Here is a 25,454-nt window from a genome sequence, read left to right on the forward strand (position 1 = left end):
GTGGCGCAGGCAGAGCGCGGGCAGCCCAACGATGGAGGGGCCGATGACGTGGGTCTTGGGAGCGCGACAGCAGTCACCGGGCCTTGGGCTGGTTGGCACGGTATAAGTACGGCGCCAGCCGTTGCTGCGGTCGAACCTAGACGCCGAGCGGACGAAGCGACGAGCGACTCCGCCGCGAGCCGCGTTGCTCGTCGGCCGGTGCTGAGAGCTGGGTGGTGCTGGTGCGACTTCCAAGCCTCAGCGTTCCAGCACGCGCCGGCGCTCCCGACTCGGCGTTGAGCCAATTCCACGCTTTTCCGTTGCCCCCACACGCTTGCCGAGCCTTCCGAGTAATGCTCCTCCGCAAAACGAGGTTTTCGCATCCCCAAAGATGCGGTGCCTGCTAGCATCACATGATAGCGCGTGTCATGAGCGCGTCTCTCTAGTCGTTCAACCGCGCATTTCGGCCCTTCTCAACACGGTACTCACCGCGAACAACCTAGCTACACCACCATGCTACGAGGTCGCACCTGCTTCAGCCATGTAGCTGTGAGAGAGTTTGAAGCTGGTAGGTTCTTCAGCCGTCGATCCATACAAAATCCATTCACGCTGTGCGACAGCATCCACAGGGCGCAGCTCGTTGCAGCTACTATTTTTACCTCGTACAAAGAGCGGGGTGACGCGACAATTGCGCGGCGTTCTGCACGACTGCATCAGGGCGCAGCACAATGATGTCCAGTAACGCGACATTTTTGCTCCAAGATTACGCTGTAGCCGAGTTTGCGGGCCGCATTCTTCACCACCTTTGCAATTCCACGGTTGTACTCCCGATGGCTATCTCGTGAGACCAAATGCCACCTCCAGGAGCCTTGTGAGGGAGAATCAAGCAACGAGACGCTCAAGTTTATACACAGTATAGCACCGCACCTTAGGTAGTTACGGTTCAAAAGGGCCGATTCGTAGGTACTATACTTGAGTTGATGGCGTTGGCATCGGAGCCGCACGCGAGTCATATCAGAGTTCAACGCTTCTCAAACACCGAGCTCCACATCGTCGTCCCGCACGCACGGATAAGCGGGGATAGAATGCTGTCGCACGTGACGGATGTTACGCGATCCAGTGTTGAGCCTCCCGTCACCTTGGCTCCCTTTCATCCCCGCGTCACCCTCATGAAACCAGCTTGGACGGTTCTGTGAACGATACACTCGCATCCATCATTTGGCCTTGGTGTTCATCACGACGATCACACTCAACAGCTCACGCACGGCCCTCCCCGCCGACGTCATTGCTGGAGATCCAGGCCAGGAGTGAGAGAAGGAAATATCGTTGGTTTCTCTCTTCGCGAGTGGCAGCTCATGGCGCAGGATACCACTCGATCCCGCGCTGAGCGCGCTCGCAGCGTCCCCACTCTTCCCGAGGAAATATGGGACATGGTTACTGGCTACACCGATTGTGCCGAGCAGAAGCAACTCCGCTTGTCGTGCCGCACACTCTCCCGCATCGCTGCCGGTCACCTCTTCAGCACCATCTACCTCGAGATTCAAAAGGGCAGCATTGAGCGCATGATCAACGTCGCTTTCCACCATGTCTTACGCTATCACGTGAAACGGCTGGTGATTCTCGAAAGGCCGCAGCTGGTTCCTTTCGGCACCTGGAGGGAGTTCTACACGCGCATCGAGAATCGAGCTGATTGTAAGTCGCACAAGCCGCGTGTACGCCCATGGCTTTCTGATCCTGTTCCAGACCCGGGCGGGCCCCTCAATGCTCGAGCTCCGTGGGGGTTGAAGCACATTCTTGATGTCTACGAGGAGTACAAGGCTGAATGCCTCGCCTTGTCACAGTTCCTTTCTTGTGTTCGTTCAAGGTCCAGCGGATCGAAGCCTCTGGGCGAGCGATACTACACGAACGATCTTCAAGAAGATAATCAGATGGCTTATGCCTGCGATCATTTTGACGAAGCCCTCGCCAAATTCAACAACTTGAAGACTGTCCAACAGAGACGTTGGTGGCAAAACAACAGCTCGTTCTGCTGGCGTGGCCTTCGCTTTGCCATTCCTGACAGACAAATCGCCGATCACGAAAACGCCATGCTGCCATTGACTTTCGTGCTCCGCGGACTCGGTTGGGCACACTCCATGGGCGAGAGTAGCTTAAAGTCTCTTGACATCGGTACCTCTGGCCTGGCCTTTTGGACCGAGTACGGACTACGACACAACCTCTGGGGTACCTTGGCCAATGGAACGCTGCGCGACACTTGCGAACCTGAAGTTCGGCTGATACGCAGCTGCTTTTCCAATCTCACGTTCTTCAGGTGTTCTTTGTCAGGCGAGGGACTCACCGTGAAAGCCATGCTGGACTCGTTTGCTAAATTCCTTGGAGCGGCAGAGATGCTCGAAGACCTTGACCTTAACTTCGTTGAGCGTAAAGGTGGCGACTGCGAGGACTTCGGAGAGGAGTGGGATCTCTTCTACCCACTCAGCACTCAGGGCAACCGCTGGAAAAAGCTTCGTCGATTGAAACTCTCCACGTTTACTGGCGGCCGATCTCTATCAACCTTCCTGATCAACCAGTCATCTTCCCTGCGGAGTCTCACTCTCTACGATTGCAATCTTGTTACATCCCAGGACTCATGGCCGGAGCTCTTTGAACATGCTAGGGACGCACTTTCACTGGACTCCATTTTCCTTGTGAATCTTTTTGACGCTCACCCGGACAAGAACTCGGACGTCAAGGGATATCTGATTGATTACATGGATGATTGCGAAATATTCCATGGCTTCAAAGACAAGATCGTCGACTACATCCTGAAAAGGACGGATCAGCAGTCCATTTGGGATCACAAGCCCATCTACGACAATCATCTAAGCAAATGTGAGGGTTGCGACGCAAACAGAGCCCTCCACGAAGAAGCAAGTGTAGACGAGCATTCCATCTTCTTTGAGCTCGATCTGTTGCCCATCGTCGCAGACCTTGGCTTGTTGTAGAATGAGGGTATGGCGGCTTTGTTTCCTTCTTCTCTTTCTTAACTATCGTCTTCTTCCTCTTTTATCCCCTTCTGGCGTGCTTTCCACTCTCTTTGTTCCAGAAGCCTCTTACGCCATTCTCTGAACACTTTGGCTCTTTTCTGCTCAACTCCTTTGATATCCCGAGAAAGTTGGCCGGCTTCGTCGATGGTTGCGCGGCTCAATCTGGCAATGACAACAACTTCAAACCGGTTCTCACGGCTATGCAAAATCTGGAGTTATTACTTGGTGTTCTTGATTCTTGGCTGGGAACTGTTAGCGTTTGAAGTAACAGCATTTCCTACGTTTGGGCAAATTTCGCTTGCAAACTTAATCACAATTTTAAAAACTACCAATCGCGTGCAACCAGCAGCGACATGGTTAATCTGATCTTTCACTCATGGGCGCAAGTCAATCGAAGCAGTTCGCTTTAGTTTTGTCAATTTGAAAATCATGTTTCTTTATTTTGGTGTTTTTTTTTTCTTCTAAACGGGGTTTCTTATCCATTCTTTTTTAAAATGCAGAATTGCAAACTCCAAACTCCAAAACGTATGCTATGCTAACGAATACTAATGCAGAGGTGGAACGAGCGTGTATGAAGAGAGAATGAATGAAAATAGAACTTACCGATAAATGATACACTCACCAAGTTTCACCCAGGGATCCCGACCTCACAGAAGTCGTAGGAGAGAGCGGGCACAGCTCATCGTCAGTAGGAGAGTACGAGTCACTACCGCGGCGTGCAGTGCCAGAGGACTGCGACCAGCTGAAGTTACGGTTCCACCCCTCATCGGAATGCGTCTCTGGCGGAACAGGAGATATAGAAGCAGGAGAGTACGAGCCGCTGTCGTGGCTCGCGGCGCCGTCACGGTCCCAACCATCAAGGGGATCCCCGGTAGGAATCGTCCGCGGCGAAACGGGAGCCTCATCTTCCGAATCCTCATCTTCCGGAGAATCATCTTCCGGAGAATCATCTTCTGGAGAATCATCTTCTGGAGAATCATCTTCCGTCGAAGAATCCTCAAAGCGGGGCGCAAACGGGTCCTCAAAAAGGAAAAGAAGATTCCAGTGGTAGACGCGATCCATCAGGTTGTACCGGCGCGGCGCCTGCCGCTCGAAAAAATTGTCCGCGTCGCCGTACTCCAGCACCGGCAGCATGGGCCAGTGGTACCTGTCGTGTTCGTACAGCACGTTGATGGCCGTGACCATGCACCAGACGTCGCCGCCGTCCCGCGACCGCTGCCCGGCGTTGGAAAGCTGCCGGCAATTGAGGCACCACGTGCAATCAGACCACCTCAGATTATCAGACCCGCCGCGGCGCGCCGTCAGGGCGGAGCGGGTGGTGACGATGACGGAAACCAGGCGGCGCCGCTCGACATCGGTGGCGCGCGCCGCGGCGAGGAAGTTGTGGACGATGGCGTCGCCGGAGAGGGCGTCGCCGGACTCGACGTCGACGTCGTAGAAGGCGAGGGCCTGCCGCCACATGGGCATCGGCAGCAGCGCATCGGTCGACGATCCGTCAGCAGCACTGGAGGTTGCGGCGGGATGCGGGGGTTGGAGGACGGGGGGCACGGCGCGGGGCGATGCGAAGGGGAAGGGGGGGAAGGGCTCACCGAGTTCGGGGAGCGGCATCGCCGGCTGGTCTGAGTCCGAGCGCTCGGCGGGATAGAATTCGCTGTAGTGGGAGACCTCGGACCAGGCGGAGGCGGAGGAGTGGCGGACGTAAAACGGGTCGTTCAGGATGTCGGAGGACCGTGTGGAAGCAGTTGGGGAGGGAAGGGCCTCCTCCAGCTCCTCGTCCTCCCACTCCCGAAGCAGTGGCGGGAAGGGCAGGATGGCACCCAGCGGACCGATGTAGGGAATGATTGCCCTGTGCACCTGGTAGACGTTGTTACCATTTGGCCGGTAACTGTTACCGTTGCTGCCGCTGCCGCCGTCACCGACGTTGCCCTCGGCGTCGTCAGAAGAGTGGAAGCCCGGGCTGACGCGCAACGGCTGCACACTCATGGCGGCCACGGTCTCCGGTGCCGCGGAAATGGAAGGAAGACGGGCTGGGGAAGGACGACGGACTGCTGCTGTCCCCTGGGCGCGCAGCATGCGGTTGACCTCGGCCTGGGCCTGGTCGAGCGGCGTCGGGCGACGCGTGGTCTCAGGGTAGTGCGGCTCAAACTCGCCGTCCTCCTCGCCAGATGGCGACCCGATGCGACGGTGGAGGATGGGCAAGACAGCGAGCCGGGCGCCGGCGGGCTGGCCGGTGCGCCGGGCGTGAAGCATGCGGTTGACCTCGGCTTGGGCCTGGTCCACCGGCGTGGGGCGGCGGGTTGTCTCGGGGTACTGCTGCTCGTCGTCGTCGGAGTAGTCGGACGACGACGGGGGGTCCTGATGCGTGCTGGGGCCCTCTCCGAGGTACTCGGAGGGGGTGCGGATGACGACGCGAGCCCTCATGGGCCGGATCGAGGAGTAGTCGGGCTCGGCCCCGGTGAAGGGGTTGGAGCAGTAGGCGACCGTGTTCACCGAACCATTCACGGCAGCCAGCTGCGCGAATGTGGGAGTATGGACGGCGGAGGGGCCAAGGCCGCAGTTGCACGTCCCGTTAGGCAGTGGCCTGCAAGGACGAGAGACGGGGCTGGCCACAGGAGGCGGGTACAGCGGCGTACGGGCGAAGTCGGCGAGTGGGCCACGGGCGGTGGAGAGGTGCTCGAAGTGGACGGACTCGTCGAGGGAGGAATCGCTGTGCTCGGCGGTGAGCTGTGGCATGGCTATGGAGAGTGCGTGGGGTGTGACCGGGGTTGTGCTTGAGAGAGTGACTGCATTCAGCGCGGTCGCTCTGTGGTGAGGATCGCTGGCCTGAGGGCGCTACTCAAGAGTGTGGTGAGGAAGTGACTGAAGGCATGGACTGCGGCCCCATTTAATGGCACTGCATACGGTGTTGTTTTGGCGTTTTTCCTGAACAGTGTAGAGACAAGAAGAAGTGTTGGAATACAATGGATATTGTTCGCGGGAACAAACAATGTCATTGTTGTGCCTTGAGGCTGGCAAAACCTCCGCATATGGCGCAGTGCGCTATGGAAGACCGCTATGGGTAAGGATAGTCGAGATTTAGTAGTCCATATCTCACCATAGTCAGTCAAGTTCGTCCATGGCTCGCGATACAATTATCACCGGTTGGTTGACCTCACAATGTGTGTCAAACAAAGTGATCCCTCATACACGACGAGGAACTTTACGTTCTTCGCACGTTAAGTGAATTTTCAGACGTGACCACGAATTTTAATGAGCACAAGAGCATCTAGACACAGGATTCCACTGCTCGTGGAAGTATAGTTATAGTGTTTTCAAAAAGTGGATGTGGTGCCCGTGTACCCTTGCACAAACCCCACACTCACAACGAAGAAACACGGATTGCAACCAATTTCATCCTTCGCAACATACTGTGAGTAATAAGAGAGAGTGCGGTTGTCCGCCATTTTAAGAGAGTAGACACTTCATTTTCGGTTGACATAGGTAAGACAATACGGAATGATGTTAGGTGGTGGGTATCAGACCCTGACCCACAGTTCGCACCGTGGTTATTCGGTAGACCCCTACCAGCCTCGAAAGAGTCACACTTCTAGTCATAATCTAAGGAAAGGCAGTACAAGAGTCCAAGTGTCGCTTCCCTTTCCCCTTAACATCAAAAACTTTTCACCACACGGGCAACCACTCATACGTTCGAACCACGACAACATCTTACCCCACAAAATCATAAACATGTCGAATCCAGGTACTCTCCAAGAATCTTCGCCCTCTATGGACGCCAAAGCGCAGGCGTCAAAAAAGCGCTCAAGGTCTCGATCCGAAAGCCCCACACAAGGGGAAAGGCCTCTCAAAAAAACAACGACAACCACCAAACCCCGAGAGAAACAACCCGTCAAGTTCCTCATAATATCCGACACCCACGACAACGACGACAACGACGACGACGATGATAAGTCTTCTTTCAACCCGCCAACCACCCCCGTCGACGTCGTCCTCCACTGTGGCGACCTGACCGAAAACGGGTCCCTCGCCAGCCTTGGCAAAGCAATCACAAAACTCGCCTCCATACCCGCCGAACTGCATCTCATGATAGCGGGCAACCACGAAACGACACTGGACGAGCGCTACTATCTCTCCGAAGGCGGCTCGCCCGCCACGCACGCCGCAGCGCTCCAGCTGGTCACCTCGACCGCCGCGCAGCAGGGCGTGACGTACCTCCCCGAAGGCACGCACACCTTCACGCTGCGATCGGGCGCCACATTCACCGTCTACGCGTCGCCGTGGACGCCGCAATACGGGCAGTCGGCGTTCCAGTTCCCGACTTCACACGACCGGTTCAACCCATCTGCCACCACGCCTGCTTGGGGCACGAATGTCGCGACCGCGTCGTCGACGATACCTGAAGGCGTGGACATAGTCATGACACACGGCCCGCCAAAATACGTGTTGGACGACACGGGCAGGATGGGGGGCAGTGGTGGGTGCGAGCACCTGCGGCGCGCGGTGTGTCGGGTGCGGCCGCGGCTGTGCTGTTTCGGGCACGTTCATGGGGGGTATGGGGCGCAAAAGGTGTATTTCGAAGACGGGGACGGAGATGGAGAAGGGGATGGTGATGACGATGGCATGGTTTGTCTGCCGAGGGAGTTTGTGGGGAGGAATCAGGCGAGGCGGAAGGGGTATGCGGAGTTGAGTCCTGGGAGCAGGCAGGCTATGAGGGAGGGAGGGCAGACGTTGATGGTTAATGCGGCGGTGATGGACGGGGAGGGGAGGGCGACGAATGCGCCGTGGTTGGTGGAGTTGGAGTTGTGAGGGTTTTTTGGGGGTGGGGGTTGGTGTGTTGAGTTTGCCGGTCTTGGGCCTTCACTTCAATCTCAGAGCACATCTGCGTCCTACAATTGGCGGTAACGCCACAGGTTTTGGGCGAAAAGGGTCGGCGGTAACTGTAATCGACTCAGATCGTGAGGCTTTGAGCAACCCAAGACGTCCGTAGAACAAAGTCCAAGTCAGTTTGACATGAGTACGCATCTCAAATGCCCGACGAACGCCGAAGTTTCCCACCCTTGCAGTTCCATGGCGATGATAACAGTAAGTAGAATGTAAAATCCTCTGGAAATAAGGAAAATGGCTAAGGGTTTTTCCCAGTGTGGTACGAGGCTAAGCTGGTGGTTCGAAAAAGGGCTTTCGGGGCCTGTAGTAGACAACCTTGTTTGCCACTGGAGATCATGCACACAATTTGCTCGATACGGGCTTCTCCACAGAGCCGCTGTAGAAGCATCGCCTCCCTCTCCCACACCATCCACGTGAGCGCCGGGTATCACGCCCCACATCAACGGCTCCGTCTCATCGTTATCTACCATCGTGTGACAGGCAGCCGAGATAGCCACACTGCAACTGCTCGCCGGCGGTATGCCCGGATCCAAACGTCGAAATTCCAACCACGTCAGGAATGAAAGTAAGAAGAGCATGGTCGGCAAGAGGAGAGCAATGGCCATGGGGGAGAAAGCACAGTTGAGTAGGTCAGAGTCTGGGTCGTGACTGCCGTCAGGATTGAAAGCATCGATTTTTGCCATGAAAAGACTCTGCGAGAGCGGCCAATGGCTCAAAGCTGAGATGACCAGCAGAAGTAGGCCGTAACGGTATGGTACTGTCAGGAATTATGCCGAGCGCTGCTTTCCATGACGGTCTGTCACGTGGAGTGCTTTGCGCTCCTTGCTGAACGAGTGCCACTCTTTGGCAAGCAGCAAGTTTGTAAGGATGTTGTTGGATGATACGTAGACGAATGAGTAGAGCGTTTGGGGAAGATTGACCACGAAGCTCAGGCGTATGTAGGCCCAGCTACTGCCTGATAGTCGGTTCAAGCCTCCAATGATATTGATGGGCTGGAGAACGCCGAACCCTAGCTTTTGGGCAACTGCCAGACCCTTCGATCCAGTTCGGAGACCTACGGCTTGTACTCTTGAAGGTCGAGTTGTATCTACTCCAGTTAGTTCTCGAACAATTCTTCTAGTGTTGACTTACAGAAGATGCAATGGGAAGGACGACAAAGCAATGCACCACCAGAGGATGAGATTCCTCCGGCTGACATACGAGAGATTGTTGAAACTTGGCACTCCGATGTCTACCCAGAAACCATTCCAATGTGCTCTATCCACCTCTTTCCTTGTCGGTGCGCATGCGCATTGCATGCAGTAGTTGCTCGCGCCGAGCATTGCTGTACTAAAGATGTTGATCAGGATGTGGGCCTTGGAAGCCAAGCTGTCTACAGCGTTACAACCGTCCGTGAGAACTAAAATGGTATACAGCCCTCCCGCGAATTACCAGCCCCATATCAGACCAATCGTGTTGACTATAAGAACCAAAGCCGTGAGTCCAGACGCAAGCATGAGGTTGAGGCGCCACTTTGTGGTCTTCCATGGCTTGGAGCTGCCTCGAGGCTTAGGGGGTTCAGAGGATCTCGGACAGCTTTCATCGTGTAGGAGCGTAGCGAGGCTGCCTTCTGTCTCCAAGGTGTCGGTCATGCTGTTCAGGTTGGATTGCATTCTTGAAGATCAAATTGGAGATGGTCCGGTGTATTGATTGGAGCATGTGGAATGGGATTGTGGGGATATCGCGGCCAGAGTGGGTTCCAGCAGATGGATGGGTCGATTGGCTATTCTTGAGAAGGTGCATCACTTGGTGTTACCAAGTTGCGCTGTGCGTTTGTACGTCGTACTGATTCAGCTCAGACCCTCCTAATTCATGCAGCATGTGGAAAATGTAGAAGGCTGTATTCCTAGATAATCTTTCTGTGCGAGTCTCCAGAGTATCCCACATTAACCCTTGCTCGAGTGCTGCTTGCCGAACTGGGGTTTGTTGCTCTGTGGGCGCCACACTAGTTCCATGCTCGCCCAAATTTGTAGAGTTCTCCAGTGAGAAAAGAGCGTTTTGATCCCTGCGACGCGAACACGATACTTTTGTTTTTTTGCATTGCAGCCTTTGAGCCCTGTCACAACGTTGTACGGAGATTCAGTGTCCGGTCACCCATCAACATCGGATCCCAGTTTGTGTTTGTGAGCGGGGCCGCCATGCTGTACCATGGATGGTGCCACGCGCCATACTGAAGATTTGGACACCGCTGGGACACGGTACCGGTGTTTGCGTAACAAATTCGACACGGGACGGTGATGCCCAGAACCGCGACAGCAGCAAAGCCGAATCCAAGAAGGTGGGCGCGGCGATCAGCCCACGCGCCCAGGCAAAAGACGACGAAAAGCGCCAAAAATAGGGCCAAATCGCCCGAAGACGCGACGGTGGCGGCGGAAGGGGTCGTGGTTGTGGTGCGGCGGTGGTGGAGCGAAGCGGCGAGCGGATCGGCGAGCGTGCGCGGTGCGGGGTGGGGTGCAGAGGAATGTCGACGCATAGACGCAGAGGCCGTTTCAAATTTCCACCATGATACGATGAGACTTGGCGATATATATATATATATCATTCATTGCCGGGCTCGCGGTGAGTGAAACGTGGTGACGAGGCGGGCGAGATGGCGACGGATATGGAGGATCTGTATGACTGCAGGAGCAGACGACGAAAGGGAAATTTTGATACGATGTCGTGGGGTTGCTTGAAATGCTTCTTGGGGCGTTTAACGGCTAGTGGTTCCATTCTTAGTATGTTGTATCGCCGAACGGGGACAATTTTGATGCATTGAGGATGGGACCGTGAGTATTCTGAGCAGCACGCAGTGAGCCATTCGGTGTTGCAAGAAGCGCCGCACCTTTGCATAAGTGTAACTTCAGCATAATGGCTTCAGTACCAAGAGCATTGGTTTACTCACACGGAGCCCGAAGAATGCGGAAGCTCATGCTTCGCGGTGTAAGTTTTCGGAGGGCTATGTTGCTTCGGTGAAAATTTCAGTATTGAGCTACTTGGGAACCCTTTTGTACTGAGAAGAAAGTCACCAGAGTGTCAGTCGACGGATTGTCACCATTCATCAGAGGTAGAGGAGAAACCAGACAACTTTTAGGGACGCACGATATACAAATTGGCTCTCAACCTCCATCTTCACTTCCGCTTCCAGCGAAGTTTGTAAGGAAAACAACAAGAACGGCGGTATATCTTGCGTTGTAGTTAGCTCAGAGATATCGAAACGTCGTGGGGTGTTGACTTACGCTGCGGTGGCGGCGAAGAGCTCATGATGTCTTGGTCGAGCGAAGACGGATATAGCTATCGGGAAGACGAGAACGAAAACAAGTAGGAGGACAACCTTGATTTTATCTGCCATCTTCAGTTTGAACAGCAGGCAGACTGGTACCATCAGCAGGCCCACGGTGATGATGGTAACCGTGACCTGAATCAAGGCGCTGATTCTGGCTTTCGAGAACAAGCTGATTCCGGCGTCTTCTGACCCTTCGGCCTTGGCTTCCTGCTCTTTCGATACGAACATTCGCTTTGAGAGATGTTAGCCCGAGCCCGCATGGATAACGCACGTAGTCTGTCTACCTGAATCCATGGGAGGGGAAATTTCTGGAGGACGTCCTCGAGGAAGGTGTGAAACGGAGAGTCCTGGTGCCGTGAAAGTACTACAAAGTCGTCAATGCGATTGAGAACCCCAGCCTCTGCTTTATCGATGACTCTAGTGTTCCACACGTAGTTGATGAGGTTCAGGTGGTTCCGCTTGGTAGGCTTCTCCATTGCGAGAGACTGCCGCTCGCGAGCCAGTAGCGTGTCTTCACAAAGTCAGCCATGACCTTCGAGTCTCGGTGGGGTATGAGGTCGATGCAGACCATATTGTTCAAGCTTGGTATCAATCCTCTCGACCAGATCAGTCCGCATTGAGTCCTGTTGAGCTTTATCGTACTGTATTGATGCAAGCCGGTAGGCGCGAGCGTCATTGTTGTCCGACTGATCAAGCTCATCCAACTCATCTTCAAGCAGTGAAAGCTCAAGTTGCCGATGCAGGAGAACACGATTCCTGAGTGTTCCAAACCGCCGGTAAATTCGGAAGTTGTCATCAGTGTCGATGAATGCAGCGTACCGGGGGTATCCGTCCGGGTAACCAGCAACTGGGACTTGTTAATGGTGTTTCCCCAGCAGACAGAATATCCGGTTTGATCTCACTCGGTTTCACTTTCAGGTGGTCGTAGCGGTCGTCCTCGGGAAGGTGCGGTCCGTTGCGGAAGAATCGTAGGAGCCGGCTCCACCATGTCTGTCGTCCATCCGTTGCTGCCATTTCCTGGATCGAAGATGCAACTACTCGAAAATTAGCCAATGGCGCAGACACGCTACTTGCCAATGATTGGTTACTCTGCTCCGATTCTGATTGGGGCGTGTCTCCATCGGAGCTGGAAATGGGAGAGTCAGGACTTTTCGCTTCGTCCTCCGGGACAACTTGAATAGCCATATCTCTAATGGATGTGGAAAATCTTCGGACCCTTGGTTGGATGATGAGTTGTCCTTTCATGCTGTCAGCGGGAGACGTGGGCGATTTTTACGGGAGCTGAAGTGATCGAACCGGCTCAGGTTGGGGTGGCCAGCGACGCAAGGCTGGCATTCCATGGAAGTATGCTATCTGTAGCCACGCTCGCACAAGGTATGCGGCTATGCGCCCGTCGTCCAAAAGCGAGAAAGTGCAGCAAGCCAGAGCGTCCTTGCAGCGGCGCGGAGGGAGATTGGCTGTTATATGGGTATACTGAAATTTTTCAGCCGCGTATAAGATCATGCGTCGAACTGAGACCAGAACGCCACGCTCACATGTGCTCTGTCCAGGTGAGATGGAGCAGCAGGCGGGTAAGGAAGGCTGTCGGAGGCGAGGCTGAGGCTGGCGAACCGGCTCTCCTTTATCATTGGCGAGGAGTGCACAGACATGTGTTGCAGCGGGACCCCGCAGGCAGCTGTTGAAATCCTGCAGCTTACCGAATCGGCAGACGCCAATTGGTCGTCAGTTCTGGTGATCGCCGAAGCAGCACGGAGGCAGAGTTATCGCTTATTGTACGTGGGATCTCAGATTTGCCGCCTCAACGTCTCAGAAATCTGCTGCGCCTCGTTGCACATTGCTAGGGAGGTGCGTCACACCTTGCTTTTGCAGCAAATCGGGCTCTCCCTCCGAGTATACAAACACCTTCCATTCGTTTGGAGTCACCCGATCCCGAAGCCCTGGCGCCAAATCCGATGATCGAATAGAATGCCGTCTTCCACGCGCCGGAGTAAGGCGGGAAAAAAGCCCGCTAAAATTGAGTTCCAAGCCTAATCCCATCATTGCCTCGTGCCGTCCTCGAAGACGTAAACCGTTTTGCCTGGGCCGAGTTAGCCATGATATGTGGATCAAGGTCTTGTAGATTACCTGTAGCGTAATCCGTCGTAGGGTAATAGTGCTGTCCATGCTGCGGGCTCCAAACCCAGGGAGAGGCGGTAGTCCCTTGCTGATGCCCCAACGTCTCTGAGCCCGGCGCACTGCCGCCATTCGTCCCAGACCCGTTGTTACGATACGCTTCTTCCGACATGTTTTGGATCTGGTTGTATCCTTGGTAGTTCTCAACCGGCGTCTCGGCAACGCTACTCTGGACGCTCGAGTGGTACTGAGTGTGGGAGTTCGATCCGGGGGTTGTTACGGCCGTCGGGTATGTCTGGCTGGTCGTTTCACCGTAGCGCTCGGCGGGCCTGTTGCTTTGAGAGCTAGACGGCGGTCCTGACCACTTTAGCTCACATTAGCGAGTGTAACTGATAACAGCCGTAGTACCTACCGGTTTGGAGGGTGTTGTTGGTTTTACACCTGAACTGTGCTGTGGAGTCACTCCAGAAACCTTTGAAGGTCAGCAGGCTAGCGGGTGCTCTCCGTGTGCTTGAATGACCTTACACCCGAGTCGCGCTTTCTTCTGGCCCGATCCTGGTCCGAAGTGTTCTGGGACGAGCCCCCAGACTTCCAGTGTGCAGGCCTCATCTGGCTCGTCGCGCTATACCAGAGCGGAGAGTGATGCAAATGAAATGAGGCGGAATGCAAGGCGCATTGGAATGGAGATGTTATCGATGATATGTCCAAGCTCGTCTGATCATCGGATGCGGCAGATCAGAGCTTCACTGTTGCTCGCCAGCGACTCCAGTATTTCAGACTCAGCGGAAAGCGGGAGGCCTGAGAGCGAGTTCCTACTCGTCCAAAGCAAAAACCTGAGCATAAGTGTGCCGCCTGCTACAGCAACAAGGTGGCTCCAATCACATTCTCACTGGGCGGGGAGTCATCTGCCCACCCTCAAGCAAGCCCTGACCAGACCCCTGGGACCGTCGCATATAGAGAGCTGTCGCCTTGTTGCCTTCGCAAGGCTCGATGGTCCTATTCGCCGGCGCTTGAGGACGCGATACATGTCAAGCCGTGGATGGTGGACAGGAGAGAGCGACGTAGCAGCGCAGGGGCTGTCTCTGACGCCTGCCTGGCTTTGCGTCGGCTCAGCCTTGGGGAAGGTAACACAACCGGAGGTAGAGTCGAAATGTCGGATGAATGGTGCAGATCTCGCCGCTGAGCAGTGACACGTGAGAGGCCAGGGTTTGGATAACGCAGCGGACCTATAGCTGAGAGATTCGGTGGCTGACAGACCTCCGCCAGCCTGTCATTGCAGGATTCAGCGTGTGCTCATTGGAGATGGTTCACTGGGGGCGGCGCAGCGATCGAGGATGAGTTGTAACGCGACCGCCAGCCTCTGCGCATGAGAAATGATGCGTTGGTCGGTCTGGGTACTGATGGATCCTTTGTTTCGCGCGACGCTTCACCGGTCTTCTTGAGAGCCTCATCGAGAGGTCGTGTGCGACTGTGGGTGCTGGCCAGGAATGGTCTGAACGGATACTGAGTGTGGTGCGACACGGGGCGGTGCGGGGCTCGGAACACTTCTAAATATACATCGCTTCGTAATCTGCTGTGCAACTGCTGCGATCTGGGTGCAAAGAGTGCACTTCGCCGTTTTTCAGCACCGCCAAGCTTGGTTGCGACGTGAAGGGCAGTGGAAGTCCCTTGAAGTTGAAGCGACCGTTTGCGACCGTCAGACGGGGTTTCAAGTTTTCTCTACGCTGCCAACCTTTTTTCATTAGCATTTAGCCAGATCAAATAGACCAAAGAATATAAAGGGCACTGTACCTAGGTCGTGAGTATCATAGAAGATACCGGTAGCTTATGACGATTAGTTCGTGGAAGTTTTCGTCCATATAAAAAGGGTAAGTAGACGACAAACGGCAAGTATCGGTGTCCTGATGACTTCTGAGGGGAGGCGGACCTATATATAAGCACCAACGTTAGACTCGAAGCTTAAAAGTGGGAACCTATACTCTTTTGAGCTGTTATCGAAATCCTCAGACACCTTTCTCCGCATGTACTGATTCGTTAATGCGTCATGTATGCCGCGTTTCATAGGGCAAACAGCCACCTCAAGCCGCGGAAAGCGAGCAAGAATACTCAATAATAATTCCAAACTACGTCAACTCACAGGAAATGTGTGCTTACAGTCCAAAGTAGTAATCTGCTTGCGAAGTTGAGATTGTTCTGCAGGGGCGTCCACTAGCGGGCGGCCCGTTGTCCGCGCACCGTTTCATTTGCTCCCCTGAGGGCGTAAATGCACCTCAGATCAAAATCGGCTCTGCTTCGTGACGTGCCTGCATCGTTCCAAAAGATAGACGGGACCGCGCCGCACATGCCGTTGGTGGGAGCCGTTTCAACTAGTGCCAATGCAACGGGCCAGATCAGGAAGCAGTCTCACATATTCTCCGGTCGATCTGTTTCACTAACATGGAAAAAAGCACATCCGTGGGAGAACCACATTCCACCCTGAATGCTGCATTTCGAACACACTTCAACGTACGTAGCTTGTTCACCATTTGATCAATAGGAAATTGTCATTGTAGCTGAAAAGGACAGATTTCTGCCCCAATCACTAATTAAACATGCAATTAGCTGGATATAATATGGGCGATTACAAGTCTTAAGATGTGAAGAAGATCATAGTTTGGGCCGGTACAAGAAAATAAGGCAAAGATGGATTTGCAGCATTATCATCATAGATAAAATGCCATCTCTCCATTGTAAATTGCAGGTCGAATTCTCTGTAACGGGTAAGCGGAAGCTTCATAACTTTGGTTCACCAACTCTCAAGATATCCAGGGCAAAAAGTGCTGAAACGCCGCCTTTCAGAGAGGAGGCAGGCAGGAACACGCAAAAATCAAAACCGAGAAAGGGTAAGCCGAAGAGTGGTCGTGAGATTGTAAGGCTTGATTGATTGTAAGCTTTAAGAGACTTCCCGGAACAAGAGTCATGATCCACAGCTTTTCCCGAGCTTCTGAAACCGCATATTCGTAACACAGCATAAAACAATCAGTTTATCTCATGTGGTGAAAAAAGTAGCACTTTATTACGGTCTCACGAAGTAGACCCCCAGTCAACGTACCACCTGAGCCCCTACACCGTACAAGCCAACCATCCCACCCACCCAATCACCCCGACCTCACACATACTCCGCACAAATCAGCTCTCCACCAAGATCCATGACATCGCCCACCGTCGCATTCGGGATGATCCCGACCATCCACAGGTTATGATTCAGCGTCGTGACATTCGCCGGGTCGCCGTCGTAGTTCAGAATGTCCGCGCCGGGATAGTCGAAGCCGTTCTGCTCCAGGTAGCTGGTTTGCGGCACGTTGCGGCCGGTCATGTCGGTGAGGCGGGCGGTCAGGTTGGCGCTCTGCCAGAGCCACCACAGGCGGTCGAGGTTGGTGTGGTGGAGGAAGAAGAGAGGCTGTCGCGTTCGTGTTAGCGGTGTGTCGATGTGACGTGACGTACGTGACGTCGTTCTATGTGAAGAGAGAAAGGGTTTGGGGAAGGACTTACATCGCCGGGGCTGGATACGACGTCGAGCATCTTTGGGGGAGGTAGGTATCGTTAGTACGCAGGACTTTTTGGCTTCGCGTGGGCCACTCACCGTTCCTCCGACCCCTGCGTGCCCGGCCGTGTGCGGGCTGGACTTGTAGCACTGGTAGGCGGCGTCGTAGTCGGCGGACGCGTAGCACGCGTCGATGTACGTCGTGTTGGCCTTCTGGAAGTTGTCGGCGTCGAGGCTGCGCGAGAGGCAGTAGCTGGCGGAGCTGGACGTCTGGTTGATGTGCAGGGTGAGGTTCTGGAACGGGCCGTCCGCGACGCACTCGTCGTCGCCGGCGCCGTTGCCGCCGAAGCCGGTGGTTGGGTCGAAGACGGAGGAGGCGTTGAGCGCGGTGACGTCGAGCGACTCCTCCCAGTAGGGCTGCGCGCCGGTGTAGTTGCATTCGGTTTGGAGGAGGAGCTCGTGGGCGCGCATGTAGAGGCGGTGCCAGGGGAGGAAGGCACCCTGAGTTGTGAGATGGGTGGTCAGTCACTGAGACTCGGAACTTGGGGGGTGTGTGGAGCGGTGGCATACCACGTCGTGGATGATGTTGGACTGGACAATGTGGCTGTACATCAGCTCGTCCCATCGGTTCTCTGCGCCTTCGATGTCGAGCTTTGTTGGAGACGACATCAAGCAGAGCTCGGCGTCGATGTAAGCCGCTTTCTCGGTATCACTGAGATTGTTCCTGGGAGACGACTGCTTCAGCTCGGTACCTTTCGCGATTATCTTAGAGGTTCCTACCATGATTTACGCTGGTTTTTAGTAGTACACGTTCCATTACGCCTCGCTAACGGAGAACTGACTGCCAGATCAACGGCGGAGGCAAAAAGAGAGACAACTGTCCACTTGAGGATGCCCATTGCGGCTATTTTCGAGCCTACACTGAGCTCCGAAATGGAAAGAAATTGAGAGACGACAACGAACAACTGAAGCGAGAGTGCCAATAGTGAAGCAAAGAAACTCGGAGAAAAAATGGTTTATATAGCTAAACACCTTCGAAGCCTCTTCATGGTGCACCCAAGCACTCTGGCCTGTATTGCCAAGAACTTCTCACCGAAACCCGCCGCGACCTGGACCGAGAGCCCAATCATGCCTTCTGCGAAGGCCAGACTTACGCGGAGGCCCCATTGGCCTTTTGCATACGCGTCTGATCTAAGCCTATGTGGTGTAGAAGAAGACTGAAGCAGCCAAGATCTGCATCTGTGGGGTAGATTCGCTATCGTGAATGCGTGGATGCAGTGCGTAAGCCGATCAAATGCAGCCGCAATCGCGGATCAATATACCCAAGGTCTGGATATAATGCCAGGCAGATCCATTCACCTTTCCTTGCACTCAACCATCTAAACGGGGTCAACGGGACATTTTTGATACTCCTGACGCGTAGTTTTCATGGGGTGGCGGAGCTAAGGCCCCCAGGCGAAGCCTGCCGTGGCTGCGTAAGCTGTCTTAAGCTCAGCCGCGTTTCCGGTTTAGTACGGCGATCCCCAGGCTAAGCCTTCAACTGCATCTCAAAGCTTATCCGCCGCTTCAAAACTTGCAGCGTCGCAAGAACATTCGGTCAATCATTGTGCATCGCTCATAGTCTCACTGTCCGAGTTGCTTGTAAAACATTCAATCCGTAGAGTCCAGAAAAGGAAAGCTCCGTGCATTGGCGGAGAATCTTTCTCTTTGATATCCGGCAATATAGTCATTGACGAAAAGACGCGCCTCTCCGCCGATTACTACGGCTAATTGGACTAGGCAGATAGCTGTATTCGCACAACACTATTCCCGACAAAAGTATAGCGCATGATGGCTTGCATTCCTATATTTATCTATGCTATATACTTATCTAGTGCACTTGGCGCAATTCTCTCCTCAGTCCCCCCCAATAATATTCCTACTGTGCCACACCACAACGCAACGCTACTACGCAAAAGCGACCCTCTTGTCCCCCGGCATCCTGACCTCCCACTCCAGCGGCAGCCTGCAACTCCTCCCCTTCTCCAACTCGACCGTCCACTCGACCACATTCCCCTCCTTCATCTCCGCCGTCACCTCTCCCCACCTTCCCTTCCTCTCCTCCTTCTCCTCCCCGTCCGCCCCCTCCCCCTCCCCCTCGCCCGCCCTCACCCTCCCCCCACCCCTCCACAACCCCCTCGGCTCCACCACCTCCACCCTCAACCTCTCCATCTCCGACACGGGCACCTGGTCCCTCACCGTCACCTTGACCCGCGCACCGCGCGCATTCGTAAGCGTCGTGCAGCGCGCGTACCGATCCGCCGCCTCGCGCGCGCCCATAAGCAGGCCTGCTTGTGCGCCGCCGTGCCGCAGCAGCGCCGGCGGCGCGTACGCGACGTGCACGGCCGGGTCGACGCCGAGGTCGAGCTCGAGCGCCTCGCCGGGCGCGGTGCGGGGGAGGCTCGTCGTCGTGCCGAGGAAGGAGCCGTCGAGGGTGAGGCCGGCGGCGCCGGCGAGGAGGGTGATGCCGCCGCCGCCGCTGCCGTCTTCTTTCCCGTCATCGTCATCGTCGTTTGTTGCTGCCGGCGGGTTCCGCAGCTTGGCGCGCAGGAAGGCGCCCTTGCGCAGCTTGGGAATGGCCAGGTAGGAGAGGGCGACGTCGCGGATGCGGAGGGTGGCGAGCTTGTGGCGGCGGGCGAGCGGCGAGGGCGCCAGGGTGCGTGTGCCCGGCAGGTCGTAGGCGGTCGTCATGCCCGAGTCTTCCCAGGTGGGCTCTTGGTGTAGGGTGGAGGAGGGGTGCTGGTCGGGACCAGCGGCTGGGGGTGGTGGAGCGGCGGCGCTGCGGCCGAACAGTCCGCCGGTGGTGGGAGGTTGTGGAGCAGTGTTGTTGGTGGTGCTGGTATTACCGAAGAGGCTGCTGCTGGTCGTGGTCGCTGGCTGGGTGTTGGTGGTGTTGTTATTGTTGCTGCTGCCGAATAATCCTCCGGTTTGCGCTGGTTGTGCGTTGGTGTTGCCGCCGCCACCGAACAGGCCTCTGCCTTGCGTCGGCTGCGCATTGGTGCTGTTTCCGAACAGTCCCCCGGTGGCTGGAGGCTGTTGGGTTCCGGAATCGTTGTTACCAGCAGTTGGCGCTGCCTGGCCAAAAGCAGTTGTAGCACCAAAGCCTCTACCGGTATTGTTGAACAGACCACCACCAGATCCAGAGCCCAGTTGAGACGGTGCTCCAAAGGTAGGCTTCCAAGCGGGGGGCGGGGGTGGTGGTCGATGTTGTGACACTGGTTCGGAGATGGTCAGGTTTCCAAAGAGACCGACGCGCTCGGGACCGAAAACCTCATATCGGTTGAAGTGGTCCTGGCCATGCGCGTGCGAGATGAAGTTGTTGCTGGACAAATTCTCTTGCGGGCTTAGCTTGGTATCCCAGAGATGCTCGTCCTCGTCGTACGCGTGCCTATCCCTCAAGAAGATGGGCCACGGCCGAAGTTCGGGGACCTTGTCATCGAGCCCCGAATATGACGTCTGCGAAGTGGAGAGAGTGATTTTGGCGTCTTTCCAAGTCTCGGACGTCTTGTTGCTGAACTCGGCGCTGTAGGTGATGGTCGCGGTCTTGTCCACAGATGAGATGCTGACGTTGTACCGCGGCGACCAGGACGCTTCGCGGACGACGTACGAAAGAGAGAGCCGTACGGTCTTCTCCGACACGCTGACGGGGGAATGCTCATCAAAGTCCGGGGAAGAAGCAGCCGATTCGATTGAACCCCGCCTAGACGACGTCGGCGTGTCGGTGGGGGCTTCCAGGGTCAACTTAACGCAGTAGAGCTTCCTCGGCCAGAACTTGGCCTTCTCTTCCCTCACGCGCTGCCTTTCCCTCAGCCTCTGAGCCATCCTCTTCTGTTTTTCTTCCCTTTGCTTCTTCTTGGCCTTTCGCTCCGCCTTGGTCTCCTTCTGAAAGTTGGCCTCCTTCTTCCTGATATTCTTCTCCAATCTTTCAATCTCCTGCTTCGCCAGCGTCCACTGCCTGTGCAGACGCGCCCTGTCATCACCATACGTAGCAATTGCCTTGGAGGTATCCGCAAGCTCGTTGTGCTTCGCATTGATAGTCTCCATGAAGGCATTCAGCACGCGCATCTGGTCATTCGCCGAGCTCTGCTTCTCGCGCGCCGCCTCGACCTCGTCCCTCAACCGCTTCAGCTCGCTGGCCAGCGCCCTCAGATGGCTACGCTCCCACTCGCTGTCGCTAGCCTCGTCTCCCTCGTCCAGGTCGGAATCCGACTCTTCCCCGGAAAACTGATCGGCGAACCTCTCGCGGTTGGCGACGAGCTCGACGCTCATGTCGGTGATGGTGGCGGCGCCATGGCCGTCGAGCTGGACGGAATGCTCGTCCGCGGCAGGCGTGATGCCGTAGATGGACACCTCGTTGAGCCCGGGCTGGAGCTTGACGTCGGCGATATCGCGGACGACGTGGGCGCGCGACGGGTAGATGGTGACCGAAGTCGTGGGCAAATCGTCGATGAGGAACTCTTGCCGGGGAATGTCGCCGGACATCGTGAGTGAATGAATGAACGAATGGGGAATGAGCTGGGCGACTAAATGGCAGTGAGGGGAGGAATTGGTTTTATGGAAGGATGCAGGCCAGGCAGCAACTCGGCTGAGCTAAGCTGCGCCACAGGCAGCACTGGCACAGATCGCATCCTGCCACCTCGCAGCTGCCTGTGTGGGCGGATTCCTTGATTTTGTCAGCATTTCTTTGACTTGTGGATACCAGAGACGGGGAGTTGCTGATAGTGGGCTTGACTGTGCAGTGTGGCGTTGAAAGGTGTGGGATGCGACGTGCATGACAGGGCCTGAAGTGGGCGGCAACAACTTCTTCTAGGTAGACAGCATCCAACGTCAGCACTGACTTCAACCACTCAATCAACGCGCGCTTGAAGCAAGAATCCATAGTACCTTGTCATCATCCTAAGATTACATCCAGCAACTCCAAAGACAATCCCACAGTCAAGCATCCGTCATTATCCCAAAAAGAAAAGGAAAAGTAAGTAAGATTAAAACAACTCATCAAAAAGTTCACTTTTCCCGAGACAAAAGAAAGAAGAAAAAAGAGCCATCACATTACCACGCACCGCACCCCCTCCTTTCACTGATAAACATTCCTCAACACCTGCCCGCCAATCGGATACTTGTCCTCCCTCAAAATGACCCCCCTCGGCCTCTCCATCCCGACCCTCCCCTCCTCCGGCGGCCTCCCCGCCCCAATCCACGGCCCGGGCCCGGGCACGACGGGCCTGCTCGACGCCTGCCCGGCGCCGGCGCCGGCGACGACGCCCCCGACCGTGCCCGCGCCCGGCCACCAGCGCGCGAGGTCGGCGTCGCAGGCGTCGCGGGCCTCGGCCAGCAGTTGCTGCGGGGACGGCCGGTTCTCGGCGAGCGGCTCGAGGCAGCGGTAGACGCACTCGACGAGGCGGGGCGAGTAGTGCGGGGCGAGGGCGTTGCGCGCGTAGTAGGATGGAGGGTTGGACGGGTGCGGTCTGCCGTTGTAGGCGCGCTGGATGGCCGCGTCGAGGAGCGGGTCGGCGTGCGGGTTGGGCTTCTTCTTCTTTGGCTTCCGCTTCGGCCGAGCCGGCGCCTTTCTGCCTCTCTTTCTGGTGGTCGTCGGCGGTGGTGGGTCGTCGTCGTCGTCGTCGTCGTCGTCGTCCTCAGGGAAGAAGTGGTCGATGACGGCCTCGATATCGCGCGGGGGGATGGTGCCCTCGTCGCGGTTGCGGGGCTGGTGGCGCGACGGGAAGTCGATGCGGGAGATCCTTGCGCACATGCGCCAGTAGTCGTCGTCCGAGCTGAAGAGGTTGCGCTGGAATTGCGGTAACAACCACAGCTGGTTCGTCGATATCGGCAGCCGCATGCCGTACCAGGCCAGCAGGCCGATCTGGTAGATGCTGGTGTGGATGCGGCAGGGCGGGTTGAGGGGGAGCTCGGGCTTCGGCGCGGGCGTGCTCGCCGGCCGCCTCTTGTCGCCGTCCCAACTGCGGAAGGCGTTGCAATTCCTTTGGTCTTGTTCTTTGTTGAGTTCCTGGTGGTGAGTCAGTCCTTTGTTTCTTTCTTTAACGTTAGTTTGCTCACGGAATTGCGAAGGGCAGGAGATGTTGTGCATGAAGGGCTTGGGTCTGTTTGCAGGAATGTTGAAGGCTGCAAAAAGATCCAAAGTGCTTACCCATGGTGACCAGCCGAGTGTACCTCCTCCACGGTGGACCGTCTCAGGTTGGTCTGGATTTGGGTACTCGTGGACGCCGCCCATATCGGCCAGCTGCACTACTGGGTAGTTCTGGTGCCAGTGGCGAGAGGTGTCGGAAACGTCGGGATAGGTGAGCAAAACATTCGCAGGCTTGATGTCGTAATGGAACATGGCTTTCTTATTCGGTGGAACGGGCCGTTCGAGTGTGACTGCTGCTTCCGCAAGGCAGAAGAGCAGATACCAGATGAATGCTTCGGGGATCATAATCCTGCGGGAGACAGTCAGCCCCAGCGGATTCCACCCACTTTTGGGAAAGTGTCCACTTCGACTTACTGGCTCGCCGTGTAGTACCCGTAAAGGTCGCTCAAGTCGCCGTAAGGAGCGTACTCCAAGTATGTGCGCCCCAATCGCTCTCCGCGAGCGTTCTGGCCGAGGTATTTTACGATGTATTTGCTTTGGGCCCCCGCGTCGCGCAGGTTTCGCAGAATCCGTCGTTCCTTGAATGAAGATACTCCAAGATCTCTCTTGACAACAACACGCTAGATCACCAGGGACCGCCAGTCAATAACACATACAGCTTTGGTGGAGAGATCAATCGAGGAAATGACGACCACTTACAGCAAGGGTGTTGCCATCCCCATCGGCCCATCGATAAAGCATGGCCTTTCCGTAAGTCCCAGCGCCAAGTTCCTTGTGCCATTGCCACTGGCCTTTGCTACGCCGGTTTCCGATGGCCTCGTGCAGGTTCAGCTTGTCGTTGAATTCATCAAGGACGTTTGGCTCCACCGATCGTAGGCCATTGTCGCGAGCACGGTGATACGTGCGCAGATCCGCCAACCAACTGTTTGCGGGAGGGTCCCATCCCCGGGCATGGTCGATTTTTTGAGCCTCGTCCTGGAATCCAGCTTTGCCGAACGCTAGAAGCGGGAGTTGAGGGTTATTTCCCGGATTTGCAGGGTTATTGTTTGGATTTATAGGGGCATTCTGTGGTACTCCACCGTGGACTTGACCTCCGCCGATAGGGGTAGGAAGAGGTTGGAGTGCGTCGTACACTGGCTGGTAGCGTTCGCGGATGTACTCTATGACGCCCACTTAATCAGCCACACTGGCGGCCTCAGGACACAACACGGTGCACGCCCCCCCTTTTCTCGACTGACCTTCGGACCAATCCAGCTTCTGTCCTATCCTGCCGGGACGCTTCCGGCCCCTGGCATAGTATATCTCGTCGGCATTGCAGAAAACATCCATGGGATCGGTGCGCACGGTGGGATCGTCTCCCCGACGAGGCCACAGCCGGCGTGACTCGGCTTCCCAGCGGCGTCTGATGATTGATGGAAGCACCTTCCACTTGATGTCGCTAGCTCGGTCCCATTGCGCTGGAAATGCGGTCAATGCCGCCCCGTCAGCCCCCGGAACACGGAACGCCATGCGGTACACCTCATGCCGGGTCCTGAATCATGCTCTCTGCTCACCTTCGCTGCGGCGGGCCAGCCGATGTCGGTCCCCGCGATGCTGTCTAATCTCCCTCCTGAAGAAGTCCCTCACGGCCTGCTTGTACAGCTCGCGGCCGCCGACCGGCGATCCCTGGGGGAGCGGTCCAGAGCGGACTGGGAAGGCCGGTTGCAGCTCCGGGGGTTGGTAGGATGAGGCCATGGCCGGGGGTCTCGTGAGCGCCGCCAGATGGTGCGGGAATAAGTGTTCGATACCGTCCAGCACGTCCGAGACGTGCGAGGGTGCCCGAGCTAAACAGGGAGCGAAGCGTCACGCCAGTGAAGGAAGTGCGGGTCCAACTATAAGTGACAGAGCTACACCCCCTCCACCCAAGAACATGGCAAATGAAAGACAGGCGGCAGAGAACAGGGCCCCATTGTAGCATCATGCGTTTGCAGGGACTTGGCGGACGGCGCCAGGACAAAGCACGTTGTTGGGCCTTCTTTGTCGCTCCCTTCCGCATGTGGCCACTGCACCAAAGAGGAAATTGCCGGCGACGCGAGCCTGGGGGCTAGAATGGGGGAGTCGGGCGCCACTGCTTGGGACAATGGCCACGGCGCCGGCTCGGCGAACGGCGGTCTGGAGAGTCCGTGAGAAGCTCCTGGCAGAGTCGAGGCTGTGGAGCCTGCGGCCAGCAATAGCGCCGCCATACGGCTACGGCTGCAACAGCGGGCGGGACGGAAGTCACCACGCGCGGGCCGCCGCAGAGGGTCGCCGGAGAGGGTTGCCGCAGACGGCCGGCGCAGAGGGGCGGACGGGGACGAGGGCGACAAAGGCCGGGCAGGCGGCGGCAAGCGGCTGCTGGATTCAGCAAACGGGTCCGTCTGAGGCACAGCAGCGTGGGGTTGATATACACAATGCGGAGAGAAGCACGAGGAGGCGCGGATGTTGTTCCGGGCGGCGGGTGTGGCAGCGGGCGACGGCCCACTTGGC

General features: G+C 56.2%; 6 protein-coding genes across 6 annotated transcripts; 1 reads left to right on the forward strand and 5 right to left on the reverse strand.

The window, feature by feature from the left end:
- Positions 1-1,334: 1,334 nt before the first annotated feature.
- SLS55_000308 (uncharacterized protein) lies at positions 1,335-2,963 on the forward strand (the record flags this gene model as incomplete). The annotated part of the gene is made up of 1 exon (XM_066771821.1): positions 1,335-2,963. One exon carries the CDS (start codon positions 1,335-1,337, stop codon positions 2,961-2,963), a length of 1,629 nt encoding a protein of 542 aa, XP_066637100.1.
- Positions 2,964-3,623: 660 nt separating this feature from the next.
- On the reverse strand, positions 3,624-5,775 carry SLS55_000309 (uncharacterized protein; the record flags this gene model as incomplete). The annotated part of the gene is made up of 1 exon (XM_066771822.1): positions 3,624-5,775. A coding segment is annotated over one exon (2,152 nt), but the record flags the coding sequence as incomplete, so codon positions are not given.
- Positions 5,776-11,139: 5,364 nt separating this feature from the next.
- SLS55_000310 (uncharacterized protein) lies at positions 11,140-11,666 on the reverse strand (the record flags this gene model as incomplete). Its single annotated transcript, XM_066771823.1, has 2 exons — positions 11,140-11,421; positions 11,475-11,666. 2 exons carry the CDS (start codon positions 11,664-11,666, stop codon positions 11,140-11,142), a joined length of 474 nt encoding a protein of 157 aa, XP_066637102.1.
- A 4,784-nt stretch (positions 11,667-16,450) lies between these two features.
- On the reverse strand, positions 16,451-17,608 carry SLS55_000311 (uncharacterized protein; the record flags this gene model as incomplete). Its single annotated transcript, XM_066771824.1, has 4 exons — positions 16,451-16,741; positions 16,834-16,863; positions 16,925-17,326; positions 17,396-17,608. The coding sequence occupies 4 exons, from the start codon at positions 17,606-17,608 to the stop codon at positions 16,451-16,453; spliced, it is 936 nt and encodes a 311-aa protein (XP_066637103.1).
- Positions 17,609-18,772: 1,164 nt separating this feature from the next.
- SLS55_000312 (uncharacterized protein) lies at positions 18,773-21,637 on the reverse strand (the record flags this gene model as incomplete). The annotated part of the gene is made up of 2 exons (XM_066771825.1): positions 18,773-21,379; positions 21,632-21,637. 2 exons carry the CDS (start codon positions 21,635-21,637, stop codon positions 18,773-18,775), a joined length of 2,613 nt encoding a protein of 870 aa, XP_066637104.1.
- A 301-nt stretch (positions 21,638-21,938) lies between these two features.
- SLS55_000313 (uncharacterized protein) lies at positions 21,939-24,683 on the reverse strand (the record flags this gene model as incomplete). The annotated part of the gene is made up of 5 exons (XM_066771826.1): positions 21,939-23,298; positions 23,364-23,569; positions 23,649-24,109; positions 24,188-24,406; positions 24,503-24,683. 5 exons carry the CDS (start codon positions 24,681-24,683, stop codon positions 21,939-21,941), a joined length of 2,427 nt encoding a protein of 808 aa, XP_066637105.1.
- Positions 24,684-25,454: the final 771 nt, after the last annotated feature.

The sequence above is a fragment of the Diplodia seriata genome (assembly GCF_021436955.1).
Source record: "Diplodia seriata strain FDS-637 chromosome Unknown scaffold_1, whole genome shotgun sequence".
Taxonomy (NCBI): domain Eukaryota; kingdom Fungi; phylum Ascomycota; class Dothideomycetes; order Botryosphaeriales; family Botryosphaeriaceae; genus Diplodia; species Diplodia seriata.